The following is a 23,170-nucleotide window of genomic DNA, read 5'->3' as shown; positions in this document are numbered from 1 at the left end:
TAGGCACTGTGTTAAGCCCTGGGAATATAAAGACTTAAGTGAAACTGGTTTTGGCCTAGAGTTTATATTCTTTTTTTTTTTGGTGAGGCAATTGGGGTTAAGTGACTTGCCCAGGGTCACACAGCTAGTGTCAAGTGTCTAAGGCTGGATTTGAACTCAGGTCCTCCTGAATCCAGGGCCAGTGCTCTATCCACTGCGCCACCTAGCTGCCCCCTAGAGTTTATATTCTAATGGCATAGAACAGTGATGTCAAACTCAGCTAGAAATGGGGGCCACTAAACTACCTAAAGATCCCAGTGGGCTGCATATTAGAAAGCCACATGTGAACATTATCTATGTTTTATTGTATTTTTATTTAATTTGTTAAATATTTCCCAATTACATTATGGTTTGGTTCTATGGCACTTGGGACTGTTGTGGGCCACATGTGGCCTGTGGACCACACGTTTGACACCTCTGGCATAGACAATCTGTACATACATAGGGATATACAAGACATGTACAAAGTAACCTTAGAAAGGAAGGCACCAGCAGCTGCAGGCACCAGGAAAAAATCTGAAAAAAGTTGCACCTGAGAGAAGTCTTGAAAGAAACCAGGGATTCCCTAGAGGTGAAGAGGGACAGCATACTAGGCACCAGGACAGCCAATGCAAAGGCATCAAGGTGGGAAATGGTGCATCAAGTGTGAGGAACAGCATGTAGAGTGCATGGAAGGGTGGCAAGTATAAGAAGAATGGAGAGGGAGGAAGTGGTCAGGTTGTGAAGAGCTTTAAATTCCAAATAGGTGACTTTATATTAGGTCTTTGAGACTAGAGACACTGGAGTTTATTGAGTAGGAGAATGACATAGACCCAAGCTTTAGGAAAACCACTGTGATGATGGATGGCAAATGGACTGGACCAGATAGTGATGGGGCCAGGGCTTAAATGTAGGGTCTCTTGGCTCTTCTCCACTCCACCATAGACTTTATTCCATAGGCAATGGTGAATAATGGGCTCATAATACTTGATATTTATAGTTGGCCTCTTTATAGTTGCAAAAACCTTTCCATACCTGTTATGGTTTGACTTTCATAACAAAAAGTAAGCTGGGCAACAATGGCTATTCCTACTTCACAGATAAAGGAACTGAAGGTTAGAGAAGGTGAAAATGAATGGCAGAGTTGGACCCTGACCCCTAATCCCGAGTTCTAGACCTATGCTCATTCTACTGCACTCTTTCTCAGTCTCTTTCTTGCTTATCTTCACCCAGAGGAACCCCTTCCTTGTGTGGTAGGAGTGAAAGGCTTCTTTTGTGGGTCAGAATAAGTGGTTGTGTTGATGTTGTAGGGTGAGAGAAAGGAGTTGTTCTGAAGAGTGGGGAAATCATTAAATTTTGAGGGGAAATGACTTGAGTAAAAGGCCTTGGGAGGGGGAAACAAGGAGAGAGAGAATGGGGTCTTGGAGGAAGGGAGGGAAAGCTGAGGCCTACCTGGGAAGGAGATACCTTTGAGTGGAGACTTAGAGAATCCACTCACATGGAGACAAATACAACCATATATACATAGACTCTTAAATATACTTAAACATAAGAAGCATATAAAAAGACACTACCCCTATACACATACAGATGCATACTATATGGGTCCTTCTTATGATGACATATATACATACATATACATATATATACACACACATACATATACTTTTTGGGGGGAACTTTTTTTTTTGGTAGGACAATGAGGGTTAAGTGACTTGCCCAGGGTCACACAGCTAGTAAGTGTCAAGTGTCTGAGGCTGGATTTGAACTCAGGTCCTTCTGAATCCAGGGCCAGTGCTTTATCCATTGCGCCACCTAGCTGCCCCACACATATACATACTTAACACACACACACACACTCTTACACATTTACCCTTATATGCATAGGCACAGACACCCAATGATACACTGAAGCAGGCATTCACACACACCCCCACATTTCCTTTCTTCACATTTATATACATTTGCATCCACTCCCCACACAATTCAGTTAACAAGCATTTATTAAGTACCTACTATTTGCAAGGCATTTTTGTAGGTGCTAGGGATAAAAAATAAAAAGTCCCTGCTCTTGAAAATTTTACATTGTTACATATACTCTTATACACATATGCATAAACATATATACATGGTCCCTTCTAGTTGTAAAAAATTATATAATTCTGCATGTTCACACCTTTTGGCCTTTCTGGCCTTACTTTTGGGCCAGATTAAAGGACAAGGAGGCTGGGCTAAGGAAAACCCCTTAGTGGTAGTGGGGGTGGAGGGGGTTATTCCCCTATCCTTTCTCCTATTTCTTGGGCTTTCCTCTGTAATATGTAAAACCTTTCAGTTGAATCAGGAAACCTGAATTCTTCTCCCAGTTCTTCCACTAATGCCTTGGGTGACTTTGAGTAGGTAACTTCCCCTTTCTGAGCCTGTTTCCCAATCTGTAAAACTGAAGGACAGTAGATGAGTTGATCTGAACAGTTCCCCCCCCCAAAATAGTGTCTATTCTATATTCTAATGTACTTTCCAACCCTAATATTCTGCAATTCCATGAGACTGTGCTAGAGGAGGGAATGTAGGATAGGAAAGATTGAATGGGTCTGGGGAAATCGTCCTGGGCTGGGGAGTTTCTGGTTCAGACAAGATGTGGCAGAAACTGTCAAGAAGGGAATCAGCTTCTTTGCTCCCTCATTCCTAAAAGAAAGGAGAGCAGTAATCTCCATCACAAACCCAGAGTCTAAGCTTCTGTTTTAGAAATAGCAGTGCATTGGATAGCAGTGCCCCCTGGTGTTCATTCTTAGTGTTGCAGACAATTTCCTTCCAGAGCCTAAACTTTTTGGATTCCTTGAAGACCCTCTCCTCATCTCCCTGCCACACACTGGGGTCCTGCTTAGGACTTCCCCTCAAGGGCTCTGAGTTTGGCTCCTCCTCTCCTCAGCCCCTTGTGGAGAGTTACTTCCTCCGTGTCAATGGAGATAGATTGGGCAAACAGTATTGGAAGAGGACCCTTAGAGCTTTTCTAGTTTAATACCTCTTTACCATAAGAGGAAAGTAACCCTAAGAGAAAGGAAATGACTTGTCCAACATCACACAACCCATTTGTTATATGAAGTAATGTGGTATACTGCGAAGAATACTAGATTTCGAATTATACCTGGGTCCTAATTGCAGCTCTGCTAATTACTACCTGTGTGATATCGGGCAAGCCTCTGAGCAGTAGCCCAATGGAAAGGATGTAAACTTTTGGAATCCAAGGCCCTGGATTCAAATATCACCTCCAACACTCATTAGACACATGACCTTGAAGAATTCTGTCACTTAAACCTCCTTGGGCTTCAATGTCTATAAAACAAGGGGCTTGGACTAGTTTCCAAAGACTCCTTACCAGTTCTGACCTTCTCTTTTCTCAGGTTAGTTCCAGCTCTGGCCTGTCAGGATTCTACAGTTCTAAGTCACTGGAGGCATGAGGAAAGGTTTCTAAGAGGCTATCATAAGCGAGCTGAGGCTTACAAGGCAGAAGTTATTAGAGCTGGGCAGGCCATCAGAGATCACCTGGTGCAATGGTCAGCAAACAGCAGCCTTAAATTCCCATTTGTAGCTCTTTTAGCTAAAATGAAGTAAGGATTATTTGGTGAGTGGAGACCATGCTTCTTCACTCTAGCACAAATCCCTTGCTTGAGTCTTTCCATTCCACAATTCTAGCCCTGCTTGACCTGTAAGGGCTCGGTGCTCACCATCTCCTCCTTCCCACTCTTGTCCCATCTCCTTGGGTAGCCAGGTGGTGCAGTAGATAGAGCACTGGCCCTGAAGTGGGGAGGACCTGAGTTCAAAGGTGACCTTAGACACTTGACACTTATTAGCTGTGTGACTCTGGGCAAGTTACTTAACCTCAATCCAAGGCCATCTCTATTCATCCTGGTGTATGTCTTGCCACTGGATCCAGATGGCTCTGGAGGAGCTAGTGAGGCTGGTGACTTTGCACAGCGCCCCCTCACTTAAATCTGACTGCAAGTCATGACATCACCTCCTGATGTCACGGTCCTGTTTGAGAAAGGACAAACAAGAATCCCATCCACTCAGACTGGTGCAGCATGGGAGAGTTGTCCAGCACCCAGATTGGCCGTGGAGCTCTGAGGTTCTCTAGCCATTAGACTGCTGGGAAGTCATTTAAATTCTTGGAGCTTCAGGTCCAAAGAGAGGATAATAACCCTTACCTCATCTCACCCTTATGGAAAAAGATGTTTTGCCCTTCACTCATCCCCACTCCAGACCAGACTCTCTCTTCTACTTCTCTGACACTCTCATTCTCGATCCTCTTCCCTCTATCTCCACAACTGCCACCACTCTAATTCAATCCCTCATTCCTCTTGCTTGCCTCAACTATTAACACTAGCATAACTGGCTTTCCTGCTTCTACAGTCTCTCCTCTCTCTGCAGTTCCTCTTCTTCAGGAGGTACCAAAATCATCTTCCTAAAGCACAAGCCTGTCCATGTTATTCCCCTACTGAAAACCTTTCAATAGCTCTCCATTGTCTAGAGGATAAAATGCAAACTTCTTAGCTTCCAACTTCAAGCTTTCTGTGTCCTGGCTCCAGCCCATCTTGTAGACACATTTCACATCCCTCCCTTTTTATGCACTCAGTGTTCCATCTCAACTGGCCTTTACTTTCTGTTTCCCGAACTCATCATTCCAATCTCTGGGCCTTAGTGTTGGCTATTCTAGCCTAGAATGCCCTCCCTCCAGAACCCTGCCTCATAGAATCCTTGGTTTCCTGCTAGGATCACCTTAGGTGCCACCTCCTTTCAGAAATTCTAGTTCTCTCTAATTATAGTGCTTTCTCTTCTCTGACTTATCTGTTTTTATGTATCATTTTAATCAGTAGAATGCAAGCCTCTTGAGGACAGGGACAGTTTAATTTTTGTCTTTGTTATCTCTAGGGCTTAGTAATGCCTTGTATAGAGCAGGTACTTAATAAATGGCTATTACCATTACTATATTTTATCTAAACTTTATATGCTCCTTAGCTCTCTATATGCTGTAGTTGCTTAATAAATGTTTGTTGAATGAAATGAAATAATAAAGATGTAAAACCCAAGATAGGGGAGAGGTTGGTATCAACTCTTTGGCACCAACTGATAGTGAATTGAATTGAGGATTCAGCTTGGTACAATAGAGGACACATTGGATTCAGAGTCAAAGACCAAGGTTTGAATCTCAATTCTTCCATTTACTATATAACCTTGGGCAAGATACTTCCTGTCTTTGGATCTCAGTTTTTCCATTTGCAAAATGAGGGCATTAGACTTAATGAATTTTAAGGCCCCTTCTAGCTTTCAAGTCTAAATTTATGACCCTATGGGGGGAGGGGTTATGTAACAGCTGGCATATCTCTAGCATGTCATTGTTTTTAAAAGTACATTACTTTAATTATCTCACATCATCCTTTCAAACAGCCCTGGTAGGAAGAGTGAATATCACTATCCTATTTTACAGATGAAGCAACTAAGACCTAGAGAGAAGAGACTTGGCCATGGTTTCTAAGGATACTAAGGAATACAGTCATAATTCGTAGAATCATTGGATTGAGAGCTAGAAGGGACCTTAGAAAACATCCAATACAAACCCTCATTTTACAGATGAAGAAATTGAGGTCGAGAGTTTAGGTACTATGCTCAAGATCACACAGTGAGTAGCAGAAATGGGATTTGAACCCACATTTCTTGACTCCAAATTCAGTGATCTTTCTTCAGCACCAAGGACTTCAAAAAGCTATAGTCTCGGGGCAGCTAGGTGGTACAGTGGATAGAGCACCGGCGTTGGAGTCAGGAGGACCTGAGTTCAAATCTGGCTTCAGACACCTAACACTCACTAGCTGTGTGACCCTGGGCAAGTCACTTAATCCTTGCCTCACAAAAAAAAAAAAAAAAAGCTATAGTCTCTTCTCCCTTCATCCCTTTCCCACTCCCATGCAATGGTTCTTCCCATATTTTGGCCTTCTGGAAAGTCAAGGATGCTTGGATGGAGGACAGGGATTAGTCAGAGGCAATGGTAAAAACAGAATCCCGTTTTCCATTCTGGGTTCCACCCTCTACTACCTCTGGTTTGGGAAACATGAGCCTAATTATTATGGCAATCTCTCAGATGGCCACAAGGTGGTAGTATGAGACCAGGTCATTTGGGCTTGCTGGCTTGTTTTGGCCAACCAGCCCGCACATACAACTCACTAGCCCTTGTTGATTCTGGTTCACACACCCCCTTTCACCTCAACTTCTGAATCATACAGCACCATATGCTGAAGTGAAAGTCAGAAGACCTGGGTTGTAGTTCTGTCATTGATTTGTTGTGTGACATTGAGCAAGGTACTTCCCTTTTCTGGCCTCATTTCTATATTCATAAGATGAGTATAACAATCCCTGTCCTGTTTCTCTCCTGTCCTTCCCAGCCTACTTAGACCATTATGGGGACGGATGATATACTGTGTATGAAAGCATTTTGTGAGAAGAAAGTACCATCAGATAATTCATTCCTTCAGTGGCAGGGGTTCTTCATATTTTTTGCATCTTGGACACCATTGGCAGTCTGGTGAAACCCATGGATCCCTTCTCAGAATAAGGTTTTTAGATGAATAAAATAAAATACATAGGATTACTAAGGAAGTCACTTATGCTCAAATACAGTTATCAAAAGAATTTTTTTAAATTCATAGATCCCTGATTAAGAACTCCTGCTCTCCTGTATTATGGGTTAAAACACTTTCAATAACTCCATGAGCATTTATTAAGTGCTTACTAATTACCAGGCCCTGTGCTGGAGATACAAAGAAAAAACAAGAGTTCTTACCCTCAAGAACCGGATTACTGCCCCCAGTTTACTAAGGCTCAGCCATTTCCAGGGTCACACAAGTAGTGACTGCCAGAATTTGAACCACTATCTTCTAACTCCAAGCCTTATGCTTTTTCCACTATAGCATAACATACAAATATGGGTGATTACTAGTTATATCAATGTAGGGCTGGGAAGGGTTAAATGACTTGTCTAGAGTAACAGGGCCAGAAGTGACAGAGCCAGCCCTGGAACCTTAAATTCAAAAACACATCTTCTAATTCCAGGTCCATTATGTAGTTTCTCCCATCAACCCCTCACCTGTGTAATAGGCAAAGGAATTAAGAAGTCAAAAGTTCTCTGAATTTCCATAAAGAATCATTAACACACCTTTGCCCTCCCTCTATCATCTTGTCTATTCCTACATAAGTAGGTAATAAGTATGGATGTAGCCTTCTTGCTTTGTTAATTACTTTCCCATCCCTTTCTATGGGGCCCCTTAGAACCACTATGGAATCATCAATTTGCCTTTATTCTCAAAATTTCCTTCTAATCCTTCCAACCTCTCCTTGAATTAATAGAAATCTGGATCTCTCTTATACATCCTTTGCCACTCTTTCCATGGGAGACTTATTCCTTTTCCCAAATCCCACTCACTGAACTAAAAGACAATCAGGACATTCACTTCTCCCCACTTCCAAACCCATTCTTCTGCGATCATCTTTTAGTAACCTTTCCTCTTGAAAAATTCATGCAATCTAACTCTACCACTCTCATTCTCCATTCTTGCTGTTGACATCTTTTTCAGGGGAATTATGGGATTCTGACCTGGGGGTGAGGGAAAGAGAGGAATCTCTCATATTCTTAGAGTTAGTATGTGGGATATTGGGACAGACTCCAGGGGGTGGGTAAAGGGATATACATCCCCAGAGTCATTGCTGGGCCCTGACTTATTTGGACACCGGCCATCTCTACTTGAGGGGTTACCATTCCAGAGGAAGCATAAGCCATAGGAACTCCAGAAGGCTGCAACTCACAGTCCAGAGTGTCTAAGCTGGGAGGAATTTTGTTGCCTAAGAATTGGGGTGAGGAGGCACCAGTTAAGGGGTGGTGGCAGGTAATGGAAAGAGCAAGAGAGTTAGAAGACCTGGATTAACTCCCAGCTCTGGAACTTTTTAGTTGTGTAAGCTTGAACAAATCCCATCCCTTTATCTGGCCTCAGTTTCCTCATCTGTAAAATACCAACAATGATATTGGCATTCTTTCTCTCACAGGTGATAAGGAAAGTGGGTTTTTTGGGAGATGCTTATAGATATTAACTCTATATCACATGTCGATTGTATCCTTGGCTTGTGGCTAAAATGTGACATCAGTGACATTTGTCTTCAGTGTTGTCCCTTTTCTCCACCCAACCCTGAATTTCAGGTGTTCAGTGCCTTTCTGCTCTCTCACCACTCTTCCTAGATGTCTAGAAGGTCTTAATCAATTCATTCCTATGGAAGACATTGGGGAGTGACTGAGGGATGCTTCTGAAGAGGTCTTCCAGTTTCACAGAGGACAGAGACTTGTCAGACCCCGAGGAGTAGGGAAAGGACTTTCTTAAGGTTCTGAAATAGTAAGGGCTCACATTTATATAGCACTTAAAGGTTTGCAAAGTGCTTGACATGGGTTCTCATTTGATCATGATGGAGGTACAGCTAGGAGTCACAAAATGACAAGTGGAATGTGACACACCCAGGAGAATAGAACTTTATATTTCCACCCACCTCAGGCATTTACTATGCAACATGAGGCAGTGTGGTGTAATGGCTAGTGTTGGACTTGGAGTGGGGAAGACTTGGCTTCAAACCCTGCCTTTGATGCTTATCAGTTGTGTGGTGCCAGGCAAGTCACTTATTCTTTTAGGGCTTCAGTTTTCTCATCTGTAAAATGAATGGGTTATATTTGATGACCTCTAAGGTCCCTTCCAGCACTGAAGGCTATGACTATCTTCCTCAATGTAGAAAACAAAGATAGAAAATAAAAAATGGTCCCTGCCCTTCTAGAATTCACATCTATAAGGAGAGGCAGGGAAGGGAGAGGAGGAAATGCCATGCATGTATGTGTGTATGTATATATATATATATACACACACACACACACACACACACACACATACAACACAGGGAAGAATATAACAGTGGGGCAGAGCTTCCCTCAGTGTACTTAAGGAGACAGATCTCTTTCATATGGGGAGAGAAAGGAAGAAGAGATGTTCAAGGAAGGCTCCATGGAAGGAGGAGCAGCTGAGTTGGGCTCTGAAGGATGGGAAGGACCAGAGGAAAATGGAGCAAGGGAGAAGACAATTCCAAGCCTGAGAAGAAAACAGGTGCAAGAGACATAGGATCACAGGCTTTAGAGATGGGATGGACTTTAGAGAAGACCTAGTCCAATATTCCCATTTTATAGATGAGGAAACTGACACCTAGCAAGAAAAATTAGCTGGAAGAAAGCTTACCAAAGGGTCCTGGGGGACCAAGAAGTTGATACATCTTACTTCTAATTGATTAGCTGGGTAAAGCTATGGTTAACCCATTAAAAAAACAAGCAAACATATAAAGCAATTTAGGAGTGAGGTGGTCCCCAACAAAAAACTGCCCACATTTCTAGAGTACTTTGGGATATACAAAATACTTTCTTCATAATAAGCCTGTGAGGTAGGTAGTATAAGGATTTCTTTCCCCATTTTACAGAGGGGGAAACTGAGGCTCAGAGAAGTGAAATGACTTGCTCAGGTTCACACAGCTAAGTGTCAGAGGTAGTATTTGAATCTAGATCTTCTGACTCCAAGACCATGTTCTTGCTATTACACCATGATGCTTCAGAAGGAATAGTCATAAAATCAAGAGCTGGGAGAGATTTGAGAGATAATCTGCTCTAACCTCATCAAATCACAGATGATGATATTGAGGCCAGAGAAGTTTAGTGACTTCTCTTGCATCACACAGATGACTAAGGAACAGAACCAGGATTTGAACTCAGGTCATCTGACTCTGAGTCTAGTGCTCTTAACACTATGGTATGCTACTTCTGTCTTAGTTTCCACTATGGGTAGTTCTAGGTAAACCTGCAGGCCTTTTTCCTGTAGCATTCAGAAGAAGGGAAAGAAAGGAAGGGAGGAGAGAAGCCAGCGGGTAGGTTTACGCAGGAATGTGAGCCTCGATGGCTGGATCCTCCTCATCCTCATCAGAGAAGCTAATGTGCAGGATCGTGTCATTGGCTCCAGATGGGCAGGTTGTGGGGGAGAGGTGCCACTGAGTGGCCCCTGCTTTGGCCTCCTCCAGGGTGTCATTGCTCACTGAGTCTGGGGTTCCAAAGGAGGATGGTTGTCCCGGTTCAGGCTCCGAGTCCAGGCTGAGGGAAGTCTTGGTCAACCTCTTCTTGAGGGTGGGGGGCGGAGGGTGAAGCTTGGGAATGGATGATGACATCAACAATCTGGAGAACAGTACAGGAGATTGGGAAGGAGAGAAAAGGGAGAAAAGGAGAGTGAAAGAGCACAGGACCCAGAGTGAGAATTATGCCTGAATTCTTTTTGAACTCTGAACCCAGCTCCTCATCTGAAAAATAGGGACAGTTATGCCAGGGTTGTTGTGAGGAAAGGACTCCAGAAATCACTTGGGGGAAGGTGTGTCTGGAGGCAGAGGGATTGTCTAAAGCTTTCCTGGTTGCCCTGCCCTTCCTGTGAGCTGGCACAAGGCTGGGCTGGAAGGCACTAGCTGCAGGAATTCATAGGCGGGCTCCCTTCCCATTGCTTCCAGTTCATTTTGCCTCTAACCCAGCAGACTCAGGAGGCATCCTTTCTTCGGGGCTCTGATTCCATTTCTGAGGCTTCTGGGAAGGCCCTGGGTCCAGGGTTGTCATGGGGACGTACAGGAGTGTTATAAAAAGGCCACTAGCTCTGGAAGCCTTCAGTCCGAATCCCAGCTCTGCAGACTTACTATCTGTGTGACTTTAAGGTGAGTCACTTTCCCTCTTCAGACTTCAGTGAGAGGGGCGGACCTGCTCAAAGGTCCTTTCCGGTTCTAAATCCTGTGATTCTATTAATCATAATAATCCTTCACATTATTTAGCACTTTGAAGGACCTCGAAAAGTGCTTTCATATCTTATTTCATTATCTCCTCAAACTAAATCTGTGATGGGTACTCTAGATTTTACTGCTCCCTTTTTACAGAATGAAAAACTAAAGCTTAGGGAGGGGAGTGATTTGCACCAAATCATATAATGAATGGGGCTGAGTTAGGGACAGAGCCCAGACAAGAGGTTAGTTCTCTTGATTCCTAATTTAGCACTCTTTGCATTACAGCATCCAGAGAAGGTACAACACCCTGCAGTGGGTGTTCTGTCTCTCTGGGACTGTGGGGAAGAGGGCACTTTGTCTACTTTCAGGAGAGAGGGCAGAGAGGTAGTGTGGTGTCACTGACCTATCCTTATTGGTTGGGATACTGGAGGGACTCCCTCCCTGTTCAGTCGGCTCCAAGTCTTCCTCTCTCTGGCTTAGTCCAGGCAAATGCCTGCTTCTCAATGTCAGGCTAACCTTTCCCACAGTGTCCTGGCTCCTTTGGGCCCTGGGACCCACAGTGGAGGCCCGGTCCAGGCTAAGGCTGAAGGTCTGCAGACAGTGGCCACCTGTTTGGGTAGAAGAAGGGAAAGAGAATAACCATAAACTCTTTGACAAGAGTCTACTGCTAAAGATTCCCAGGCAGGCCTTTAGAGAGATGCTGCAGCCGATTCCTGTACCTCCTACTGAAGTTCCAAAACTCTTTGTTCTAAGGTCCCTTCTAATTCTAACATCCTCTGTTCTTATCTTTAAGTCATGGATGAGGATAGGCCAGGACCTCCATTGCCTTCCCTAGCTCTCCTTCCTGGAGATAACAGTAGTGCCTCCTCCCTTTGAACCTGGAGCAAGAGGAGCCCAGTGTGATACTATAAGAATATGGATTCTTGGGTCCTTTCTAGCTCTAACACCCTATATTCTATGAAAGGAGCAAAAGAAAATCTCAGTGTAACCACTTCAAAATCTTGGCATAATTTAGTACCATGTAGAAAACTAATGGTAATAAAATCTCTCTCTCTCCCTTCTCTCCCTCCCTCCCCCCCCCCCCATTTCCTCTTTCCATATTTGCCTGGGCCACAGGAGACTCCCAGTCTCTCCCAATCCCAAACCAGCAGGCCAGCTCCAGCCCCCTTCTGCCTTGAGATACCTCCCCTCACCACCAGCTCCCTGTTCTGTCCTGAGCACTCCTTACCATTAGGCCGACCCCAAGCTCTTTCCTCTAGCTCCCTCAGTTGCCGACCCAGCAGTGCCATGTGCTGGAGCAGGTCCCGGTTGGTCAGCAGCAACTGGCGGATCCTGGCCTGGGCCTCCACTCTGGCAGCTGTCTCTGCAGCCAGCTGGTCTGTGAGAAGCTGTACCTAGAGAATTCCCATCACCACCCCATTTGTGGCCATTCTCACCCTCCACCCCTACCACCTGATTGTCATTGTGAAAGAATCACAGAATCAGGATTTCCAAAGTAGAAGGAACCACAGACATTATTCTAATCCAAACTGGCCTTGAACACAAATCTCTCCAACATCACCGGCAACTGCTCATTCACATTCTACTTGAGACTTATAGTGACATGAAGCTCACTGCTTCTTGGGCCATCCATTCCATTTATAGGAAGCTCTTATTGTCAGGAAGGCAGTCTTCACATCAAGCCAAAATCTGCCTCTCTATAATCTGAACCCATTGCTCCTAGTTCTCCCCTCTCAAACAGGTTGGCACAGTAGATAAAGTGTTGGTCCTGGGGCCAGGAAGACCTGAGTTCATATCTGACCTCAGACTCATACTAGCTGTTTCAGTTTGGGCAAGTAACTTAATTTCTGTTTGCCATAAGTTTGTATTTGTAAAGTGCTTAGCACATAATGGGTGCTATACACACTTATTCCCTCCCTCCCCTCAAGCCAAGCAGAATAAATCCAATCCCTTCTCTATAGGACAGCCCTTCAGAACTTTGAAAACAGCTGTCATGTATCTCCCCTATCCTTCAAGGTCTTCTCTAGGCTAAACTGCATCATAAGATTTCTTCAACAGACATTTTTGCACTCTCTAGTTTGGTACGTTGGCCTCTTTTCCTAGAACACTATTACAATGTAAGCCCCAAGAAGGGAGAGCAGGTTTAATAAAAATATTGTGTCTTCCCCATTCTTAGCACAGGACTTTCTTCACAGTAGATACATGATAAATATTTGTTGAATGAGAAAATGATTGCTAGTAAACCGCCTTTGAAAAACCCACTCTATTTGTACAACAAAAAGGGAACAGATTGGGAAAAGAATATTTGCAGTAAATATGTCAGATAAAGGTCTGGTTTCCAGAATCTATAAATGCTTGTTGAATGACTGATCTCTAAAGAATGAATCCTTCTCTCTAAAGGTAATACACTTCCCAGCAGACAAACAACTACTGAAGGATGAGGTGCAAAATGTTAATAACGAAAAAAAATGCTTCATCAACAAATTTACCAACAAACTTTTTTTTTTTTTGCAGGGCAATGAGGGTTAAGTGACTTGCACAGGGTCACTCAGCTAGTAAGTGTCAAGTGTCTGAGGCCAGATTTGAAATCAGGTGCTCCTGAATCCAGGACCAGTGCTTTATCCACTGCATCACTTAGCTGCCCCACCAACAAACATTTATTAAAATTGACTATGTGCCAGGGACTATGCTAAGTGCAGGAAATACAAAGAAAAATTCAAAGGAAATATAAAGAAAAAAAAGAGTCCCTACTTTCTAGGAGCTCATATTCAAATGGGGACAACATAAAAGATAAAAACAGAGTGGAGGGAGAGTCATCTGGAAGGAGAAGGCAGTGGTAGCTGGGAGAACCGGGAAAGGCATCCAGGAAGGTCATAAAGGAAGCCAGGGATTCTTTGAGGCAGGGGTGAAGAGGAAGAGTACTCCAGGCTTGGGTGGACAGCGAGTTCAAAGGCACAGGCAGAAGACCGAGTATGAGTATGTTAATGGCTCCACTGTAAAATGTATGGAGAGGAGTGGTATGCAGGAAGACAGATACGGCAGACAGAGTTATCGAGCAAGGGTTGATGAAGTCAGACTTAGGCTTTAGGCATCTGAATAGAGGATGAATTGGAATGGGGAGAGACTGAGCCCGGATGCCCAGTAGGAGGCTCCTTTAATTGTCTAGGACAGAGGTGATAATGCCTGACTGAAGGTGCTGGTTCTGTGAGTAGAAAGAAGGGAACATGTGTGAAAGATGTAGAGAGAGAAATTACAAGGTTTGGCAACAGAATGGATATGGGGTGCGTGAGAGAAAGGAGGCAAAGTTGATGCTGAGGTTATGAACCTGGGTGACAGGAAGGATGGTGATTCATTAAATAATAGTAAGGAAATTCAGAAGAAGGGTGGATTTGGAGGGGGAAATAATGACTTCTTCTTTGGACATATTGAGCTTAAGATGTCTTCAGGAGCCCTGGTTTGAATTGTCAGGTAAGCAGTTGGTGCTGTGGAACTAACTCAGGAGAGAGAATCAGGCTACATACAGAAATCTGGGAATCATCTGCATAGAATTTCAAATTGAATCCATTAATAGAGATCACCAAGTTAGAGAGTATAAAGGAAAAGAGAGACTAGGAAAAAGTTGGTGGTTTTGCTATGGATTTAAATCCAGCGAAGGAGATGGAGAAGAATTAATTGGAGAGGTAGGAGGAGAAGAGAGAGAGACAGAGAGAGAGACAGAGAGAGAAAGATGCCATGAAAATCCAGAAAGCAGATACCATCCAAGAAGAGAAGCGAATCAGCAGTGTCAGATGCTGCAGAGAGGCCCACAAGGAGAAGAACTGAGAAAAGGCCATCAGACTTTACAGTGAGGAAATCATTGGCAACTCTGAAGAGAAAAGATTTGGTTGAATTGAAGGAAGCCAGAGAGCAGAAGCATTTGGGAAACAGTGAGAGGGGAGAAAGTAGCTCCCGTGGATTAATGGTCATCTCTATGAAAACCACTCCCACATTTATACATCTATCCCCAGTTTCTCTCTTGACTGTATTTTTCAAAGGAAGTACTAGCATTTACCTTTTCATGAATATGAAACAAATATCTGCTATGTATCTATTGTGTAGAGAACCCTGTGCTAGGTGTGGGGGACACAAGACATTTTAATTAAACATGGTCTTTGTCCTCATAGAGTCTACAGTGTGATGGTGTTGGGTTGGTTTTTTTTGGGGGGGGGGGCAGGGCAATGAGGGTTAAGTGACTTGCCCAGGGTCATACCGCTAGTAAGTGTTAAGTGTCTGAGGCCGGATTTGAACTCAGGTCCTCCTGAATCCAAGGCTGATGCTTTATCTACTGCATCACCTAGCTGCCGCTAATGTGATGGTGTTTTAAGAAAAGAAGTAAGACATTCATTTCAAGGAGTACAAAAATGTCAAATTACAGAGAATATAGGTCTGTTGATGGAACCCCATGGGGATGTTTAGCTTACAGAAGACTTGGGTGAGGGAAGACACATGATAGCTATTTTAAAATATCTGAAGGGCTGTTATGTTGAATTGGGATTATACTTGTTCTGCTTGGCTCAAAAGGGATGATCTAGGAGCACTGGGTTCAAGTTACAGGAAGATTATGGCTTGGTATGAAGACTTTCTGACAATCAGAGCTGTCTATAAGTGCACTTAATAAATGCTTATCAATTGATCCAATTAACAAAGTTTTGTTATTTCTTCTAGTTCCATTCAGCACACAATTGAGGTTTGACTAGGCATGACTGATGAAAGGACAAGAGACCAAGGGATTCAAGAATAGATAATAGTATAGAAATGAATAGGCTCACCAATTGGAAGGGTCAAAGAGTGTAGCCAGAGCAGGATTGATAGCCTGGTATAGTACTGAGGAATGGAGGGACTGGAAGTCATGGTGGAGATGAAGAGAAGGTTTGGGAAGAATGAGGCATAAAAGGAATAGATAGAGAAAATATTTTGCTCAGGTAAAAAAAATTCAAAGTTCTTGAACATGAAAGCAGAATATTTTCTTTCTTTCTTTCTTTTTTTTTTTTTTTGGTGAGGCAATGAGGGTTAAGTGACTTGCCCAGGGTCACACAGCTAGTAAGTGTTAAGTGTCTGAGGCCAGATTTGAACTCAGGTCCTCCTGAATCCAGGGCCGGTGCTCTATTCACTGCACCACCTAGCTGCCCCCAAAATCAGAATATTTTCAAAGGCATGATCATCCCTCTGAAAAGCTGAGGTAGGAGGGAAGAGTAAGTTGTGGGAATTGAGTAACTTGGGGAATTGGAGATTTAGGATATTTGAGGGGATATCTGATGGAAAAAATATGGCAAGGGGGCGGGGAAGGAGGAACTAATTAAGAAAAGAGGGAGAATTACTTGGAGACTGGGACCTATCACCAAGATCTGGACTGGGTGATAAGAGGTGAGGATAGTGGTAAAGTTAGAAGGCATTCTAAAATCCATCTAATTCAACTCCCTCATTTTACAAATGAGGAAACTGAAGCTCAGAGATGGTAAATGACTTGTGCATAGTCATAAACCAGGAAGTATCAAAGGTAAGATTTGAACCCAGGTCTTCCTAACTCCAAGTCCGGCACTCTATCCAGTATGATACATTGCTCTTCCAATCTAGTCATAACCAGAGAAATACAAATCAAGAAAGATTTAAGATCTTTATACCACTTTATACCCACTAAGTTAGCAAAAACAAATATCCATTGTTACCAGGGCTACTGAGAAATAGGCACTGGCTTAGATTGTAGTTGGGACTACCCATAAATGAGTACATAGAATAGTTGGGCAATATACAAAAAAAAAAAAAGAGGGGGCAGCTAGGTGGTGCAGTGGATAAAGCACCAGCCCTGGATTCAGGAGGACCTGAGTTCAAATTTGGATTCAGACACTTGACACTTATTAGCTGTCTGCTTATTTTTTAAATAGCAAGAAGCTGGAAGCCATCTATACATTCAATGACTGAAGAATGGTGAAAATATGGTATATTGCTATAATAGGATATTATATATCTATATACTATAAAATGACATACTATATACTTTAAAATGATAAACATAAAGCACATAAAGACCCAAATAACTCACATTTGTATAGAAATTTAATGTTTGCTGCCATTTTACATGCATTATCTCAGCACAACTCTGTTAGGCAAATGATGTTATTATTTCTACTTATGAATAAGGTAACGAAGTTCTCTGGGAGCTAAGTAAGCTGGGGGTCCTGAAGCTAACAAATGTGAATTGACTACAGAGTTAGATGGGTGGAACTAGAACTATAAACACATTGACTACAATGACATATATATATTTTTAAAAATAAAGAAAAAAATACCAAATAATGGAACTTCATATAGATATAAAAAAGATACAAAGTGAGTGCATTTTTTGGCCATTTGTTTCATTTTACTTTGTGAAATGTTGCTTGCTTTGGGAGAAGCAGCATGGAATAGTGGATAGAGAGCTGACTCTGAAATTAAGAAGACCTACCTCTGACATCATAACAGCTATGTGATTATATATATATATATATATATATATATATGAATGAGGCAATGGGGGTTAAGTGACTTGCCCAGGGTCACACAGCTAGTAACTGTCAAGTGTCTGAGGATGGATTTGAACTCAGATCCTCCTGACTCCAGGGCTGGTGCTCTATCCACTGTGCCACCTAGCTGCCCTGTTCAATCGTATTTTTGTTATTTTTGTTAAATATTTCCCAATTACTCTTTAATCTGGTTTCTACTCCACTGGGAGTATTGGGGATGGGGTGGGAAGCCTACTGATACCTCTGCTCTAGACAACTCTCTAGGACAATAAGTTGTAGAACCAGTGCCAAACTACCTTGGGAAAGGGCTTCCTCAGTGGCAGTTCCCTACACCAATGAAATCATGGCTCTGGTCTAAAGAAAATGTTTTATGTAAGGCTGCACTTTAAAAAAAATTACGCTTATCATATACACATATATTTGCTTTCGTTGATGGCTGAGTTTATAATAAATTTCTTTTACAAAAAGAAAAATACAAATTCTGTTCCAAGTGACTTTTTTTTTCAAATAAGGGATGATGCTATTCAGTGTTCTACAAAGCACTTGAGAGTATCTCATTTGAACCTCCCAACAGGCCTATGAGGGTCACAATGTAGTAGTCTAGCCCTTTTACAGATGGTAAAGATAATGCATGCACTATTACCCTCGTTTTTTCTGAGCCCCAGAGAGATAATAGTAACTTGCCCAAGGTCATGCACCTAATAAATGAGAAAGCCAGAATTTGAATCCAGTTTTCCTTGCCTCCATATCCAATGCCTCTTCCAACATCCCAACACTGCTTCTCCAGGAAGGGAAGGGGTGGGACTATGGTGAAATCAAAAGAATCTAAGGAAATTAGCGACTCCAGGAGTATAGACATAGAATAACGGCAGGAGATTAATATGAGGACCACGGAGAGAACAGAAGTCCATGATCCCTTGGCCACCTCTGAAATCCACCCAGGCAAGGCCGGCCCCTGGGGAACTCTTCTTAGGGAAGGAGAAGAGGGGGAGGAATATTACCTGGGCAGTGGCTACCTGGGCCTGCTGCCATTGCTGGAGAAGCTGGTGATGGAGAAGCCGAGTACAATGTGGAGTCAACTGGGGTGTTACTGGCATGATGGATGACTTGGGGGAGGATTCCAGGCTTCTCGAGGGTGACCATGGCTGAGCACTGGCAGGGTGGGCAGAGCCAGCTCCAGCATCCTGGACACAGTGGCATACCTTGGGCAATGTTGGGATGGAGAAAGGAAGAGGAGGCATAATGAGTAGTTTGTGGGAGCCTGGTTCAGCCACACCTAAAGAAGGGCTGGATTTGGTAGAAAGAGAAATGGTGAAACAAAGTGGTGAACATACCCAATCACATAAACACTGGCATCTTTAAAAGGTACATGTGCTTTGGTGTAGGGAGAGCCCAAAATCTGACTCTGGCTCACACTTTCCTGCCATGATGCATCTGGACCCTCAGGGACACCGAGTTATGGTAGGGATAGCCTGGTCTAGGAGTTGGGCTTACAACACAGAGACATACATATGAACTTTAATTTACCCAGTGGGTTTATGAAGGGGGAACCTGGCCTAAATAACTGAAAACAGATAAACCAAAAAGAATCTTGAAACTTTTTTTGTTTGGTTTTGGGCCAGAGAATAATAGCTTCTTAGAGTTAATAGGGGCCTTAAATGTCATCTATTCTAAACTTTGTTTGAAATAGAAATCCCTACTATAGCATTTCTCATGGGTGGTCAGCCAGTCTCTATGTGGGCACCTTCAAGGACAGACAACTCCCTAGTTGCATAGGCAGCCCATTCTACTGTCAGATAGCCCTGGTAGGAAGTAATTCCTCAGATTCAACCAAAGTCTGTTTCACTGAAAATTCCTCCCACTGGAACTAATTCTGCTTTCTGGGGATAAGCAGGACAAGTCACATGACAGTCCTTTGAAATCTCCAAAGGCAGTTATGATGTTCATCCTAAGTCATCTCTTCTCTGGCCTAAATATCCCTACTTTCTTTAATGGATCCTTAGGGGGTTCTGGGTCCCCTACCCTCCAACAGGTCTTCCCTGTCAGACAGAGGGGTTCTCTGAGGGCCTGTCTTCCCAATCAAATCAGTAGTTCCCCTTTTCCCTTATTCCCTGCCTGCCTCTGCCTGGTCCCTGCCCACATTAGATGCTTTATAGCCGATGTTAGATCTTTTACCTCTCTGGTTCTTTCCTTTTCCAGCTTGGTTTGGCTGGTTGGTTCCCTTAGAACAGCTCTGTCAGAATCTCCGTCAGCCCCATCCTCCTCTCTCAGTTTCCTTCCCTCTAGGTGATATGCTGTAGGAAAGTAGAGGAGAGGAGGGGGTCTTTGGCATGAGGAGCCACTGTCTGGTTCTTCCCAAGACTTACTATAGTCCTAATGTTTCCATAGGCTAGGTAATGGCTCCACCTCTTCCAGGGCCTCTCCCTCCTTGTTCACCCCCTGAGCTCACCCATCCATGTCTTGGAGGCTGGTGAGTGGGGGTAAGGCAGGGGAACTGGAATGAGTGTAGTTCATCCAGCAGTTCGTCCCCTCAAGCGTGAGTCAGATACATATGAGTTCTTGCTGGGACCCTAGGTCTAATCACAGGGCTACTCTAGAGAATGAATTCCCAGAATAAACAACAATTAAAATAACTTTCATTTCGGTGTCACCCTAAGGCTTATAAAACAGTTTCCTCACAACAATCTTGTGAGGTAATCCATGCAAGTATTATTATTTCCATTTTACAGAGGAGGAAACTGAGGCACAGAGAAGGAAGAAATTTGCTCTGGATGAAGCAGCTGGTCAGGATCAGAACCAGGAGTCCAGGGGGCAGTTAGATGGTGCAGTGGTTAAAGCGCTGGCCCTGGATTCAGGAGTACCTGAGTTCAAATCCGGCCTCAGACACTTGACACTTACTAGCTGTGTGACCCTAGGCAAGTCACTTAACCCTCATTGCCCCACCAAAACAAACAAACAAACAAAAAAAAGAACCAGGAGTCCAACTCAACTCCTCTGACTCCAAGACTAATGCTTTTTGCATCATAGAGCATATTATCTGGGACCCTCTCCTGCCTTACTCTGATGGCTATCTTGAGGACATCCTGAGCAAAGTAAAGGATAGTTTATGTGAAAGAGGTAGAAAGAAAGGGGGAGATGGAGTACCTGCTTGAGGCCTCTTCTCTGTGGGCTGGCGGCTGGCAGCATCAGCACTGGCTAGAGGGTGTTGTAGGCTCAGCTTGTGGCAGACCTCAAAGGCCTGGCCCACCGTCCTCACTGCTCGAATGGCTTGGCTCTGCCCACATACAGACGGACAAAAGACTACATTGATAGCCACAGTGTAGGCCTTGGCTCATCCTCTAATCCCACTATGGCCTGATCCTTCAACCCCTAGCTCTCTTAATAGTGGTTATACAAGTTAGCCGGGTGCCCCATGGGCTATGAAAAACCCCCCAAACAAAACCAACCGTACTTGGGAAGGTGCACAGCAGATGGCCCATTCTGGACTTGCTGTTTCTTAGTTCAGGAACTCCTTGGGATATGACCCCTAGTTCAAGTTAGGGAGCTGGGGTTCAGGGGTGGTGACAGAGAATACAGGTTAGCAAATGGATGTTGTGATCCTTTACCTTCTTCTTAGACTTAAATACGTTGCACCGGAAAGAGTTATTGGTCCCATCCCTGGCAATGTAGCTGAATATCTTCAGGTCCTGTGAGTCGTGGGACACATAGAAGATTCTAGGAGGAAATGCCCCATGTCAATATATCCAAATAAGAACACAATGGTCTCTCAGCACTCCATTACCACTGGGTGCCCACGATGCGGTAGGGGCTACCAATGACACCAAGGCTCCTTTCCCAGGATCCTTGTTTCTCTTCAACTTTATTGGATCCAGAATGTGGGGGCCTTGTCTAAGACTGGCTTTGGTGGCCTCCTTGCACCGGGACTACTGATCATATGGAAGTGCTATTTTGCCTTGTGCCATAGACTCCATCTGAGAAAAGGATAGCACCTCTGTCATTCATTACCCCTGAGCATCCTAGGATGGGGTCAGGTAGGTGGCAGTAGGATGTCACATTGTGGAGGCAACACCTGCTATACCCTTTCTGAAAAACAGTGCCATAGGGAGAAGCTAGGTGGCACAGTGATAGAGCACCGGCCCTGGATTCAGGAGGACTTGAGTTCAAATCCAGGCTCAGACACTTGACACTTACTAGCTGTGTGACCTTGGTCAAGTCACTTAACCCTCATTGCCCCACCAAAAAGAAAGAAAAACAGTGCCACAAAGAGCCCAGGTAGGTGGGGGCTTCCATGAATACCCAGGCCCCTGCCTGGCACCTGCTCTTTCCTTCCCTATCACTGGACCATAGGCTATGGGGCTTCAACTCCGGTACCACTCAGGAATTGGATTCAGGGAACCTCCTCAATCTAGAACTTGCTGCTATATGTGGTCTAATAGCTCTGCCATTTTATTGACCCACCTGGGAAAACCACCACCACCTTAGCCATTTATAACCATCAAATGTTCGGACACCAGGGTTCTGAGGTTCTCCCTGTCAGCACCATCCAGGACCAGGACTCCAGACATCTGGTCCAACTGGGAGCTGAGTGCATGCTATCTATGCTGATGACCTGGTCCCTGGTTTTTATAGGCCCAGTCCCTGAGGCTTCCATCCCCTGTTCCCTGTTGTTTAGAGAACAGACTGTGTCACCTGCCATCATCTCAGGATGGAGTTGAAGGGACCCAAGTGATTGGCTAGCAAACCTCTCTTATTTAGATCAGTGACTCAGAGTAACTGTCTATGTCTCTGCAATCACTCCTACTTAGCTCTGCTCTACCCCTCCCCAGGCCCTATTCTGTTCTATTGTTAATGAATCCCCCTTCATCCTAAACCCTTTCCTCTCCCACATTTTCTATCTTCTTTTACTGATAGAAATCTGGCTCCTTCCAGAAGATTCTGAATCCCTTCTCTAATACTGGATGTTCCTTCTTTCAAGCCTCCTGACATGCTGGGCCTGTAGGAGGAGTAGGCATATTCTCTGCTTCTCTCTTCTACTTATAGACTTTCCCTCTGTCCCCAATCACTAAGCATCCTCTCCTCCCCTTATATCCCTCCCTTTCCCCAACTGGCACCTGAGGTTATCAGCTCTCCCTGGGTCCCCTTTACAAGTGGGCAAAATCAGCAGCATGAGGCACAGGGTACAGGGCTGCCTTGGTCATCCTTAATAACTAACATTTGGGGTGGGGGTGGTGATGTTCCAGTTCAGATCCTCAGGGTCTGGATGGAATAACCATCTCTCACTCTTCATTTTTACTGGGATAAGGGAGGCAGGGAGGGTGACAATCCCTACCTGTAGACAGGGTCGTGCATCACCAGTGTCCTGCTCTCTTCCCAGGCCCACTCCTTCCTCTGCAGAGAAGCATTAACAAAATAAAACAAAAAACCCCACCAAAACAAGGTCTTAGCACAGTGCTGATTAGAGGAAGACATAAGGTTCACAGAGGAAATAAATGGGTCCCTGTCCTCAGTCAGTTTATAATTCCATTGGTGGAAATGGCACTCATCCATATGGAATGATGTATGAGGCAGCATGGTATAGTGGGAAAAAACATTTGATTTAGAGTCAGAGGACCTGGGTTCAAAACCCTGGGTTGGTTGAAGCATTGGTTGAGGGAATTAGCTGAGATCCCTTCCAGCTTTAAATTCTATGATCATTTAAGGACTGATTCAAGAGCTAGAATGGGTGGAGCAGAATGCTACTGTTA

General features: G+C 43.9%; 1 protein-coding gene across 5 annotated transcripts in view; it reads right to left on the bottom strand.

The window, feature by feature from the left end:
- Positions 1-23,170, bottom strand: part of LOC122743030 (carboxyl-terminal PDZ ligand of neuronal nitric oxide synthase protein-like) — a 43,717-nt gene that overhangs the window by 5,517 nt on the left and 15,030 nt on the right. For 3 of the 5 annotated variants that reach the window (XM_043987690.1, XM_043987692.1, XM_043987694.1), the window contains 8 exons: positions 22,756-22,814; positions 21,032-21,140; positions 20,571-20,700; positions 19,602-19,720; positions 18,428-18,628; positions 12,116-12,281; positions 11,291-11,495; positions 8,435-10,303 (listed from right to left, as the gene is read on the bottom strand). In XM_043987690.1, the coding sequence (XP_043843625.1) occupies positions 10,009-10,303; positions 11,291-11,495; positions 12,116-12,281; positions 18,428-18,628; positions 19,602-19,720; positions 20,571-20,700; positions 21,032-21,140; positions 22,756-22,814 (1,284 nt within the window). In that variant the 3' untranslated portion in view covers positions 8,435-10,008. Of the gene's footprint in view, positions 1-8,434; positions 10,304-11,290; positions 11,496-12,115; positions 12,282-18,427; positions 18,629-19,601; positions 19,721-20,570; positions 20,701-21,031; positions 21,141-22,755; positions 22,815-23,170 lie in introns of those variants that run through there. The other 2 variants (XM_043987693.1, XM_043987691.1) reach the window with 2 other exon arrangements.

Source organism: Dromiciops gliroides, chromosome 2 (assembly GCF_019393635.1).
Source record: "Dromiciops gliroides isolate mDroGli1 chromosome 2, mDroGli1.pri, whole genome shotgun sequence".
In the NCBI taxonomy this organism is placed as follows: domain Eukaryota; kingdom Metazoa; phylum Chordata; class Mammalia; order Microbiotheria; family Microbiotheriidae; genus Dromiciops; species Dromiciops gliroides.
Note: the sequence above shows the minus strand (reverse complement) of the source record. Positions and strands in the feature narration are given on the sequence as shown.